The sequence below is a fragment of the Bos taurus genome, chromosome 28 (genome assembly GCF_002263795.3).
Source record: "Bos taurus isolate L1 Dominette 01449 registration number 42190680 breed Hereford chromosome 28, ARS-UCD2.0, whole genome shotgun sequence".
Lineage (NCBI taxonomy): Eukaryota > Metazoa > Chordata > Mammalia > Artiodactyla > Bovidae > Bos > Bos taurus.
The window spans coordinates 8,019,840-8,033,477 of record NC_037355.1 but is presented as its reverse complement, the minus strand read 5'-3'; the positions used below and the strand labels follow the sequence as shown (position 1 = coordinate 8,033,477).

The window sequence follows — 13,638 nt, the reverse complement described above, 5'->3', positions numbered from 1 at the left end:
AACCACTTAGTATTAGTTCCCTGGGTTTTTTCTGTAGATTATCATGTCTTTTAAATGTTTCATAGACTTCACCAGTGAAGCTCTTTGGGTATAGTTTTCTTTGTGAGAAAGTTTTACGCTGCAGATTCAATTTTTAAAACAGATCTTCTGTTTCAGTTTTCATTTCTTACTGAGTGTGCTGCTATTGTAGTTTCTGTCTTTCAAGGGATTTGTCCATTTTCTCTAAATTGTTGAATTTATTGGCATGAAATTGATCATAATATTCCTTTATTATCCTTTTAATATTTGTACACTCTGTAGTGATATCACTTCCTTTATTCCTAATAAAGATAACTTGCATCTTTCCTCTTTTTTCACGATCCATTTGTCTGCTGCTGCTGCTAAGTCACCTCAGTCATGTCCGACTCTGTGTGACCCCATAGACGGCAGCCCACCAGGCTGTCCTGTCCCTGGGATTCTCGAGGCAAGAACACTGGAGTGGGTTGCCATTTCCTTCTCCAGACCCATTTGTTTAGATTAGCAATTTTGTTATCTCAAGAAGTCAGATTTTGTTTCTTGATTTTCTCTATTTTCTATTTCATTAATATTCATGTTACTTTTTATATCTTCTACTTAACTTCCGGTTTAATTTGTTGTTTTCTTCCTAGTTTCTTAAGGTACGAGTTGAAGGTCATTGATTTGAAAAGTTCCTTTTTTTATGTACATGTTTAGTGCTATAAATATACGCCTAAGTGCTGCTTTAGCAATGTCCCACACTTTGCAATGTGTTGTGGTTTTGTTTTCATTCTGTTCAGAATACTTATTAATTTTCCTTTTTATTCTTTTACTCATGGGTTATTTTGACATGTGTTACTAAATTTCCAAATGTTTGTAGACTTTTCAGAGCTCTTTCTGTTATTGGTTTCTAAATTAATTCCATTTTGGTCATACTTTGTGTAACTTAAATGCTTTCAAACTTATCTGATACTTAATTGTGACTCAGAATATATTCTTGGTAAATGTTTTGTGTGCGTTTGAAGAGAATGTATATTTTCTTTGTGTTGGGTTCAGGTTGAGTTTGTTGATAGCATTGTTTACTTTTGCTTGGGATTTGTTGAACTTCTTGGGTCCCTGCTGCTGCTAAGTCGCTTCAGTAGTGTCCGACTCTGTGTGACCCCATCCCTGGGATTCTCCAGGCAAGAACACTGGAGTGGGTGGCCATTTCCTTCTCCAGTGCATGAAAGGGAAAAGTGAAAGTGAAGTCGCTCAGTCGTGTCCCACTCTTCGAGACCCCATGGACTGCAGCCCACCAGGCTCCTCTGTCCGTGGGATTTTCCAGGCAAGAGCACTGGAGTGGGGTGCCGTTCTTGGATCCCTACCTACATTTATAGTTTTCGTCTAGTTTGGAAACAATTTGGCTATAATTTCTTGAAAAATTCTTTATTTTTTTCTCTTTCTTTAGGGACTCCAGCAACATGTTTGTTAGACTTTTGAAAGTTGTGCGGCACCTTCCTCATGCTCCTCTCATTTTTTGCAGAGAGGTGGGGGTTCTTTTTTCTTTATATTTTGAATAATTTCTATTACTTTGTCTTCAGGTTCACTGATCTTTTCCTCATCTAGTGTTTTTTCGTCTCAGACTTTGTAGTTTTCATATTTAGAAATTTGAGTCCTTTAAAAATAGTTTCTATTGTCTCTGTTTGACTTTTTGAACATATGGAATGCACTTACAAGTAATTGATGTTCTTAGGTGCTAATTCTAATGTTTGTGACAGTTCTGGATCAGTTTTGAGTGATCAGTTATTCTCACTGTGGATCATGTTTTCCTACCTCTTATTGACTTTTAATCTTTGATCGGATGCCAGATATTGTGAATTTTGCTGTTTTGGGTACTGGATATTTCTACAGTTCTGTAAATCTGCCTGGACTTTTTCTTAGGATGTAGTTAAGTTACTTGGATACAGTTTGATCTTTTGGGATCTTTTAAAATTTGTTAGGCAGGTCAGGAGCTCAGACAAGGGCTATTTAATTATTTTCTGCTACTAAGATAAGACCTTCCTCGGTACACTACCCAGTGTCCCATAAATTATGAGTCTTTTTAGTCTGGCTGGCAGGAACAAACACTGTTCTTGGCTCCATGTAAACACCAGGCACTGTTCCATCTAATCCTTTCTGGTGGTTCTTTGCGTGGCCTTGGTTGGTTTCCTCCCATGCATGTGCTGGTAAGTCCTCTGCTGAATTGTTGAGGGCAACTCTTTGCCCATCTCCATGATTCTCTTTCTGTGCAGCATTCTCCTTCCTGGTGGTCTGTTGTATTAATTCTGGCTACTTTGGCCTCCCTAGACTCTTATCTCTGCTTCTTCAAAGAAGTCTTAGACTTTTGCCTCAGTTCCCTCTCATTGTTCCATGGCCTGCTAGCTCTCAGGGCAGTAAAGTAAAAAAGTGAAAGTTGCTCAGTCATGTCTGACTCCTTGTGATCCAGGCCAGAATACTGGAGTGGTGGGTAGCCATTCCCTTCTCCAGGGTATCTTCCCAGCCCAGGGATTGAACCCAGGTCTCCTGCATTGCAGGCAGATTCTTTACCATTGGAGCCATCAGGGAAACTTTTACTCACCTTATTTGTTTTCTGTCTTTTGAAGAATCTCTGTCCTTTGAAAGCAGTGTGTTTAAAGAATTTTGTTTTTTGTTTTAGGCTGGAGAGTGAATCTGGTTGCTTGTTACTCCATTTTGGCTGAAAGGAGACTAATAAGTTCTTTAAAAGAAAATATCTTATACATTAAAAAAAAAATCAATAAGTCAAGATTCCAGAAACCACAGAAATGGTGCATCAAAATTTATGCCGAGTGCCTTTTGAAGAAATTAACAGTTTAGGGCATTTTATTCATGGGATTGGAGCTGATAATATTAAGTTTATGAGTTAGACAAAAGATCAGGCTGTCATTAAGAGTTTCATTCCTTTATCTATTTATTCCTCTATTTACTTGTACCTTCTCTTACATTATCTCATTGAGACTATAGAAGCATTTAGGTTAGCGTCATAAATGTTACTGTAGGATTTTATGCTGATGATAGTTAATAGAAGGTTTGCATTTTCTGGTAATAATTTGAATAGCTGACAGAGGATGAGATGGTTGGATGACATCACCAACTCGATGGACATGAGTTTGAGCAAGCTCTGGGAGTTGGTGATGGACAGGGAAGCCTGGTGTGCTGCAGTCCATGGGGTCGCAGAGTTGGACACGACTGGGGACTGAACTGTATTGTGCTGAATGGCTGTATTACTTGAGGATACTGTAAAACTTAGGTTTTGGGGAACTTTTGGGGAAAGTGAGTCACTTCTAGATACTCAGTACATTTTGTACCTTTTTCTAACGTCAGGCCTTAAAATTTTTGACTGGAACTCTTAAATAATGTCGTGGTATTTCAGTATTGTCTAAAAGATGGTTGTAAACTTAATTTACCGTATTCTTGGTGATAGTGACTGTATTATTGATAAACCTTCATGCCCACTTAAATCTGAGATGTAAGAGTAAATACAGAAGTATTTATACATTGCCTGTTCTCTGGCTAACAAAATATAGCATTTTAATCTTTGTGGAAGAAGTGTAATTGCTTTCTTTTGATAATCAGGGTAATGACAATACGGCCTGTTGACAGTGGGGCTAATGACAGTAGGTTAGGCAGTAAGTAGGGGAATTTTGGCAAAGTTAAAAACCAAGTTGAGGTGAAAATGTAAGTCATTTACAATTAAATCACTTAATAGTTAAAATAATGAGCAATAGTCACATATTTTTAAAGATATTCTTGACATATAAGTATGAAAAGGTGAAAGCCAGTGAAATAACTAATTGACTTTCACTATCGGATCAGTTTATCACATTGCACCTTAAGATGATTTTACGTTGTACTTGGAGATAAGAGTGTTAGGCCTTATAGAATTTTTTAAATTATTTATTTATTCACTTTACAATATTGTATTGGTTTTGCCATACATTGACATGAATCCACCATGGGTGTTACATGTGTTCCCCATCCTGAACCCCCCTCCCACCTCCCTCCCCATCCCATCCCATTCCTCGGGGTCATCCCAGTGCACCAGCTCCAAGCACCCTGTATCATGCATCGAACCTGGACTGGTGATTCGTTTCACATGTGATAATATACATGTTTCAATGCTGTTCTCCCAAAGGCCTTATAGAATTAATGGGGGATTCATTTAAAATACGGGAAGAATTTCATTTCCTTAGAGTCTAACTAATTTTTTTTTAAGGAAATACAGTGTTGACAAGAAAAGGCATAAATGATAACCTTAAAGTAAACATTAAATACTAAAGTTTAATATTTATAACTTTATAATAAACATTTCACTTGGTTTCTGGTTATTATTAAAAAACTCATTATAGAAAATATGGAAAATTTAGAAAAGTAGACAGAAAAAAGGAGAAGGCGATGGCACCCCGCTCCAGTACTCTTGCCTGGAAAATCCCATGGACAGAGGAGCCTGGTGGGCTGCAGTCCATGGGGTCTCTAAGAGTCGGACACGACTGAACGAATTCCCTTTCACTTTTCACTTTCCTGTATTGGAGAAGGAAATGGCAACCCACTCCAGTGTTCTTGCCTGGAGAATCCCTGGGATGGGGGAACCTGGTGGGCTGCCGTCTATGGGGTCACACAGAGTTGGATACGACTGAAGTGACTTAGCAGCAGCAGCAGACAGAAAAAAGATTACTCATAATTCAGACATTGTAGAGATAACTGCTATTAACATTTTATTACATCCTTCTAAGTCTTTACCCATGTGTATGTCTGTGTGTATTTAGAATGGTTGTTAATAATTTTTCTTTTAACCATTTTTAACAGTGACTCCTAAATGAGTAGATGTTTTAATTTGTATATTAGTTATAGATAAATTTTTAAATGTCGATAGATTGTTACTACCTGATAGCACAGAATGACATTGAGTAAAAATCTGAATTTAAGCTCTTTTCTTGCCTCTGATTAGCTGTGACCTTAAAACCACTTAAAGTTCTGCCTCTGTTTGCTTTATTAAACCAGTGGGTGATAGTAATTTTCCTATTTGCCTACATAAAGAAAGTGAAAGCATTAGTCACCCAGTCATGTCTGACTCTCTGTTACCCCATGGACTGTAACCCGCCAGGTTCCTCTATGCATGGAATTTTCCAGGCCAGAATACTGGAGTGGGTAGCCATTTCCTTCTCTAAGGGATCTTTTCAACCCAGGGATCGAACCCAGGTCTCCTGCATTGCAGCCAGATTCTTTACTGTCTGAGGCATCAGGGAAGCTGACATTTGCCTACAGAGGTTTTGTTTTTGTTTTTTGATGGAAATGAAAGTGCTTTTAAAAGATGTGTTGTCAAATGTATTATTTTGTTATAATATTGAATAATATCTAGGTAGTAAATATTTCCATATCTGGTTAAATCTGATTTAACTTGGAGGTTTTCTTGTTTTCTCCCTTTCTCCCATTTTAATTAGGTAATCTTTACGAAAAACCATGCCACAATAGAAATTCGTATTTTTTAGATCCCTTGGAAGCACAAGCTTTACTGTGGTTATGTATGTATATATCTAAAAATATATATATAATATATAGGTATATCTATAAGTAAAGTCAGGGCTGTGAACAGTTTCAAGTGATGTCACAGTGTTAAGGGCAGACCCTTGTTAAGCACCATTATGCTTTACGTAGTGATTGTGTTTTTGATGACCTTAATTCCTAATGTGCCACCAAATTCTAGTATTTCAGTGTTTGTCTTTATTTCATACTAGGTCCCCTCTTTCCTGAATCATTGTGTATATCCCAAGGCTATTATTTTACCCAAATAGGAAAGTTTTTTTGTGTGTGTGTGATGCAAGAATATATATTTTAAAAGGCATTGTAAACTGCAGTGCATTGGGAAAATACAAGATAATTTATCTTCAGTAAATAGTAAAACTCAATGAATGGTTTTTCACTGTAAGTTTCTGATATATGTGGCACAGAGAATCTGCAGTTCCCATGTCAGCTTTACCAGGAATACAAACAATATCTAGCTTTATTTTCATCTTGAAGTCTGCACATAAAACCCTTTGGACTTCCCTGGTTGTAATGCCAGTGACGACTTCAAATCCAGCATGCTCAAGCAGGTTCAGTGGGTCCCAAGGTCAAGGTTTTTTGCCACCTGGAAACAGGTTTGGGAATACTGGAGGTCAGTTCTGTGATCCCAGTCCCTCTCCAGCTGCCATTACTACTGCTTAAAATTTCATTTTTACAAACTCAAGTCCCCCTGTGCCATGCCACCACCACTTCTACCAAATAGGAAAGTTTTAAGGATCATTTTTGTGTCTGAGAATTATTCCCTTATTGACAATATTGATACATAGAAGGGTTAGTAATATATTACTTTCTCTTCATTTATGTCTAGCTCTACTATTTAAAACACTTCTCCTTGGTCTTTAAATGATATAAAGAAAAGATTTGTTAGATATCACCCAGCTTTCCTAGAGTTGCCGACCACTGAATTAAATATAAAAAACTACTCACCTTGTGGCATGCTGTATAGAGTTGTCTTGGTGAGAAATAATCTGGTGGCAAGTTATCCCTTCAGTCTGTAGAGTCTGTGACTTTTTATTCTGGGCTCACATTTGAAACCATATTGTTTTTTTCTGTTTTTATATCTTAACATATAAACTAACAATTAGAAGTTACTTAGGGCTTTCTGTAACTTAGTTTGAACTGTGAGAGGTCATGACTGTCCTCCTTGAAGTGCTTTCCCAGTGTCCTTGAAGTAGATTTTGTGTGTGCCAAAGAGCCTGATTTTAGCGGTCATCCTTCGTTTGGTAACAGCACACCACTTTCCCTTAATGGACTGACTGTCGGTGTAGGTGCCCTGCCCTTTGTGGGTCAAGGACTGAGTGTGTAATTCAAGTTACACTTACTGGCTGTATTACAAAGGATAAGAAAATGAAAATGAAATAATATTAAAATCTTTTATATTATTAATGGATCAAGTAAGAACATGGCAGATTTGTTGGTCTGGTCAGTGTTTTTAACCCTGTTACGTGACTGTCAGAGAACTCTGAATTGAAGTAAGAGTGTATTGGAACTCCTCAGGCCACCCTCAGGTTTGGTAATTGGTTGAGAGAACTCACAGGACTTGGTGTATAGTTGTACTTAGGCTTAAGGATACAAAGCGTAATCAGCAAAAGGAAAGGATGCTTGGGGTGAAGTGTTGGGGAAGCCAGGTGCAAGCTTCCAGTCTTCTTTCAGTAGTCACAGGACGCAGGTAATTCTTGTAGCAGTGAATTGTGACAACATACCGCAAGTGTTGGCAACAGGAAAGCTTGTTAGAGACACAGCACCTAGGGTTTTCACTGGGGACTAGGAGTGGAGAAGGCAATGGCACCCCACTCCAGTACTCTGGCCTGGAAAATCCCATGGATGGGGGAGCCTGGTGGGCTGCAGTCCATGGGGTCTCGAAGAGTGGGACACGACTGAGCGACTTCACTTTCACTTTTCACTTTCACGCATTGGAGAAGGAAATGCCAACCCACTCCAGTACTCTGGCCTGGAAAATCCCATGGACAGAGGAGCCTGGTGGGCTGCAGTCCATGGGGTCGCACAGAGTTGGACACAACTGAAGCGACTTAGCAGCAGCTGCAGCAGCAGGAGCCTGGTAGGCCGCAGTCCATGGGGTCACGAGAGTCAGACACGACTGAATGACTTCACTTTCACTTTTCACTTTCATGCATTGGAGAAGGAAATGGCAACCCACTCCAGTGTTCTTGCCTGGAGAATCCCAGGAACGGGGGAGCCTGGTGGGCTGCTGTCTATGGGGTCGCACAGAGTTGGACACGACTGAAGTGACTTAGTAGCAGCAGCAGCAGCAGCAGCCACTTAGAAAGCCCATACAGGGCACATGGTGGAATCAAAGCAGATATTTTAGCATAAACTATTATTTGTACATACAGTTTAGGCACAGTGAGCCACTCTTATCAATTAATTGTGAGAACCCTCCCGAAATTCAGGTTCCCACAACCTCCCAGATGCCATCCAAGGGCCAACCTTGAAAGTAGGCCAAAAATAGCAGTCAGGCCTGCTGTGTTAACTCTCTTCATAGAGATATCTTAGCTTTCACTTCTCTTAGCTTTTTCTCTTTACATTGATAACTGTATCTCAGTTTCTCATTTTTTCACTAGAATCTTTTTAAGCCATTTTTCTATATTCTATATTATATTATTTATTTTTTGGTCATGCCATGCCACGCAGCATGTGGGATCTTAGTTACCAACCAGGGATTGAACCCATGCCCCCTGCAGTGCAAGGGGAGAGACTTAACCACTGGACCACCAGCGAAGTCCTGATATTACATTATTTTAAATACATATTTTCATTGCGTTATTTCATTCTGTGTTTGTGTTACCTGTTTTTTGTTTTTTTTTTTCATTATCACCATCATGGCATTCCTCAAGTCTTTAAAGTGTTAGTTGCTCAATTGTGTCTGACTTTTTGTGACCCCATGGACTGTAGCCTGCCAGGCTCTTCTGTCCATGGAATTCTGCAGGCAAGAATAGTGGAGTGGGTAGCCATTTCCTTCTCCAAGGATTCTTCCTGATCCAGGGATCGAACCTGGTCTTCTGCATTGCAGGTGGAGTCTTTACCCCTGAGCTGCCTGGGAAGCACCAGGTGTTTAAATGGTAGCTGTAATTTCCCAAATTGCTTTCACCTTGGGTGTTCCTCCCATATTACCTCATACCGTATTAGTCAGGAAACCAAGTAGAGAGTCTGTTAGTTGCTGAATATATCTAGTACAAGTTCTAGAGAAATAGCCTCTATATCATTGGTTTTCAAACTGTGGGACATCTGAGTTCTCTGGAAAATTTATGAAAACACAGATTGCTGACCCGTCCCCCAGAGTTTCTGATTCAGGATGCCTAGAGTGGGGCCTGAGACTTTGCGTTTCTGACAAGTTCCTGCGTGATGTCAGTGATGTTGGTCCTGGTGACACACTGTACAAGCCTCTTTTCTAGTTTATGATAAGGTGTAAACTCCTGTAACAAGCGTACTGTAATCTGTAGAATGTGTATGTGTGCGCGCACCTAACGCAACATGCTGAAAGTGAGCGGACAGTTGATGGCGCTGCTGCCAGCTCGTGTGTGTGGTGCGCCTGCTGTTTTTCTTTTGAGACGTTCGTGGGACACGTGCTCATGTAGATCAACATAAGAAATGGTTACTAGGAAAGCATACTTTCTTATCTGTTTTTAAGATAAATAATAAAGCCCTTATTTTTTTATGTGCTCAGGGAATCTTCCCCACATCATTTGGAATTTATCATGTCACCTGGGTAATTACAGTCCAGTGGATTCTTTCTTCAATATTTTCTTGGGGACAGTTGATTAGTAAGGGAAATGCTAGAATTTAAGAGCTCTGTTGGCTTTCCTCTCCAGCTGGGAATGCTTTATGGAAGGGAGTACCATTGGAATGTTTTTCATGACTTCAGTCGTGTCCGAGGATCATAAAGTGGCAGAGTTTAGCTGGTGACAAGATGGGCATGGTCATCATAAAAGACAGCAAGGTGGGTTTGATACTTAAATTCTGAGAATGTACTGATCCACCTGGGGTCTTATTTTTACTGCAGCCTTTCAGAATTGTGAATCAAATTAGTTTGAGGTTTTTGAGATTTTAATTTGAAAGTTTTGGCAACTCCCCAGCCTCCATCCAAATCTTGCTATCTGGAGTATATGACATTAAATGTGTGCAATTAGTCTTCTCACTGTCACAGTCCTTGAAGAGTTACTTTAAAAAAAAATTCTTTTTGACAACATTGCTGAATTTGGAGAGCATTGTACTAAGTCAGATAAACCTAACACATATTAGATATTATCACTTAAGGGTTAGAATATTTTTAAAAAGTAAGTGAATATATAGATTAATTTGAACTTGTAGCGGGGAAATTCTTTTGTCTTTAAACATTGATTTGTTCTTTTGCTCATTATGTCCAATGGGATAATGAATTTTTGAAGACAGGAAAAATACATTTTGTTTTTTGTATATTCTAGGCGCCTCACCAGGAACTGCCTACTGCTAGTTCAGTTTTGATCTGGTTTGGTTCATTCATTCACTTAACTAGTGTTTTATTGAGTAGTTATTAGTCCTACTTTATTTTTTTTGCACGGCTTGTGGGATCTTAGTTCTCAAGCCAAGTATCAAACCTAGGCCCCAGCAGTGAAAGTGCCGAGTCCTGACTGTGGGGCCTCCAGGGATTCTCTGTCCCTTACTTATTCTTGACTAGCGCTCTGTTTCTTTCTTCTGATTTGGTAAGATATTCTAAGTTTTGAAAAATATGACTGGAAAAAGTAGAGAAGTCTGTTGAAAATAGAAACTATAGTTTTTTTGGTATAAATATATTTTTAATAAGTTGATAAAAGAGTGTAGAGCCAGACCTATAAAGGCCTGCAAGTTGATTTTTTAAAATTGAAGACCAGAGGTTGTATTTTAGTGTTGTTTTCTAATCCTGCTGTAATAATGACTGATGACTTTCAATAACTTTTTAAAATGTTTTTTCCATAGGAAAGATAACCAAAATGCACATCATAGTGGTTTCCTTGTAGAGGAGGCAGGGTCAGTGGTGTTGGGAGTTTTACAGTTGGTGGTAATCTCAAGAGATGTTTTATTACGATATTTCTTTCACATCTTAAACATTCATGACAAATACTTTCACATTAAATAATAAAGTTAAAATGACCATAAAAAAATCTGGTGTTTTACTTCGTATGTCCATATTTCATTATTCCTTATTGGTCTTCTGAAATTTTATATATCGTGACGATTTCACTTAAAATTTGAAACTGGAATTGGTTTCCTATTTGTATGAATAGGATCTAAGTCCTAATTAGCCCAGGACGTTATGGATGCTCAGTAAATGTAGACTTGATACAACATTTTATGTCTTCTTTCTGATGTGTTTGATTAAGACTATTTTGGTTATAGTAATAGAAACCATCTCAATTATTGAAAGCCAAAAAGTGAATTTATTTTATGGCTACTGAGTACCTGCAAGTAGAGAGCCCAGTCAGGTTTGAGGAGAGATTTAACTTTTGGAAAGCTGGCAGAAACTATGTCTTGTGGTTCTCTCAGTCACTTAACGGACACACACGCTCATATGTGTCCCTTTTTTTCTCTACATGTCTGTCCTTTTTTCTTTATTACTGTTTCTCTTTCTTTGCAGACTGGTTTTCTCTCCTCTCTACACATGCCAGAAAATGGCTAACACAGGTTTTTATTGCCTTGCTCTACCAGAAAATTGACAAGTCTTTCAGTTTTGAATTCTTAACAGGGAGAACCTGTTTGGCACACTTTGGATCAGATTGCTGACAATCAGTATAATCAAATTCTTGACGGCAAAATGTATTCCCAGAACATACCTCTTTGTTAAGAGAAATAATCTGATGATGCTTGTCGCATTAGCAGCTTATTCTTTATAAAACTATATGGACTGTTTTTAACTGTAAAAATTTGATCATCTCATAAGTTATAAACTGCATTTTAGATTTATCAGCATATGACAATTTTATGTGCAATAGGTAACTTTATTATGTTTTTATATTATATAATTTACTTATAAAATATATAAATACACATCATATGTTTACTTTATTACTGTTACCAATTCCACTTTACAAATGTGAAATTAGGCTCAGAGAAGTTAAATAACATGTCCCAAAAGTCACATGCGGGCTTCTCTGGTGGCTCAGTGGTAAGGAATCCACCTGCTAATGCAGGAGACCCAGGTTCGATCCCTGGTCCAGAAAGATCCTTTGGAGAAGGACATGGCAACCCACTCCAGTATTCTTGCCTGGGAAATCCCACAGACAGAGGAGCCTGGCAGGCTACTGTCCATGGGGCTGCAAAAGAGTTGGATGTGACTTAGCAGCTAAACAGCAACAACAAAGCTCACATAGATGTGGAGTTTGAACCCAGGTACTCTTGATTCCAGAGCTCATGCTTTTGACCTCTCAGTATATAAGATTCCTCCCAATTTATGTGACCTTTGTTTTTGAAATGTGAATAATTTTTACCTTAAGGAAAATCCCATTTAGCAGGGCTTAACTAATGTCTTACTTCTGTGGTTCAGTAAATAATTCCTGAATTCCTCTTGTATATAGGTACAATTCTATGACTGGGATATCTAAAGATAAATAAATAAGATGCTGTTTCTGCTTTAAGTTGCTCAATCTAGGAGAGAAGACTGATACAAATTACTAAAATACAATGTGAAATGTTTATCTTCACAGAACCTTTGTACCATTTGGACCAAGAAAGCTAGTATGTAGTATGGCAGTGAGTACTGTAGCATTGTTACCAAAAGGGTTACCTTGGGCTCTGAAATTAGAGTGCATTCTATGGCCTAGAATTTGTTTATTACATATTACGTGGTTCAGTTTCGTTTGCTCACTAGACAAAGAATGGATAGATTTTCAAGCAATCAGAGATTATGGTTTGCTTTTGATGGCTTCTTTCAAGGTCATATCTATCTGTGTATCTGTCTCGTCTGTATATTCTTTTTTGGCTATGCTCTGTGGCTTGTGAAAGCATTAAGTCCTAACCATTGGACTTCCAGGGAATTTACAAGGTCGTATTCTTGAGAAAATAAAACCGGACAGAAACGTGGTTGGTGAACCAGACAGCCATCAGGTGGGAAAATAGCTGTAGTTTCATTAGTGGTGTAATGAGTCCATCGCTGGTTGGCCCAGGACCCAGATCTCTGTGTGAGGCCCAGAGCTCTGACAGAGGTGGAGTCCTGCAAGCTCCAGGGTGAGTCGTCCTGCAGAGCTCTGTCTTGCGCATGGGCAATAGAGCAGAAACTGCGTCTGAGCAGATTGTGGAACAGGACTGTTTTGTTTCTTGGGTGTTGGTCTGTGGTTTCCCAGCTGCTTAAAGGAAGTGGAGAAAATCAGTATGAGATTGAACCTAACATAAAATTGCCAATATTTGACCTTTTTTGATTTAAGAAAAATTGCAGTTTCATATGGTTTCATCTAATATTTGCTAAGTGTTTTACTCAGGACCTGTCAGTCTCCAAAAGTTTCTGAACATGCTACCTAATTTAAAACTCTCAAGCACCCTACACGATCAGTCTACAAAGAGGAAACCAAAAATCAAAGTGGTGGGGTGACATACACCCAAAGACATACCCAAAGTTATTCAGTAAATGAATTGCAGTCTCTTGTTCCAAAACCAGAGTGTGTTCAAATTTGCCAGGGTCTTAATCTGTACGTTGAGCAGTTCAAGTAGACAGCAGCCTTTCTGAAATCAGGTAACAAATAAGTGATGGCTTGTATCCAGAGAGCTAGTGAACCAAGACCCAAACCCCAAGTCCACATGGCCAGACATAAATCATTACAGTGCCAGTTATGGTTTTTCTTTGTGCTTCTGAGTTTTGAACTGGCTGTAACCTTCACTTTTGAACTGTGGTGTTGGGGAAGACTCTTGAGAGTCCCTTGGAGAGCCAGGAGATCCAGCTAGTCCATCCTAAAGGAGATCAGTCCTGGGTGTTCATTGGAAGGACTGATGTTGAAGTTGAAACTCCAATACTTTGGCCACCTGATGCGAAGAGCTGACTCATTTGAAAAGACCCTGATGTTGGGAAAGATTGAGGGCAGG

General features: G+C 38.8%; 1 protein-coding gene across 12 annotated transcripts in view; it reads left to right on the top strand.

Moving 5' to 3' along the window:
* Positions 1-13,638, top strand: part of ARID4B (AT-rich interaction domain 4B) — a 138,515-nt gene that overhangs the window by 32,966 nt on the left and 91,911 nt on the right. The window contains exon 1 of one of the 12 annotated variants that reach the window (XM_024986707.2): positions 4,499-9,550. The exons of 6 other annotated variants lie outside the window; for them this stretch is intronic. In XM_024986707.2, the coding sequence (XP_024842475.1) occupies positions 9,521-9,550 (30 nt within the window). In that variant the 5' untranslated portion in view covers positions 4,499-9,520. Of the gene's footprint in view, positions 1-4,498; positions 9,551-13,638 lie in introns of those variants that run through there. 5 more of the 12 variants (XM_024986708.2, XM_024986704.2, XM_024986701.2 and 2 more) reach the window with 5 other exon arrangements.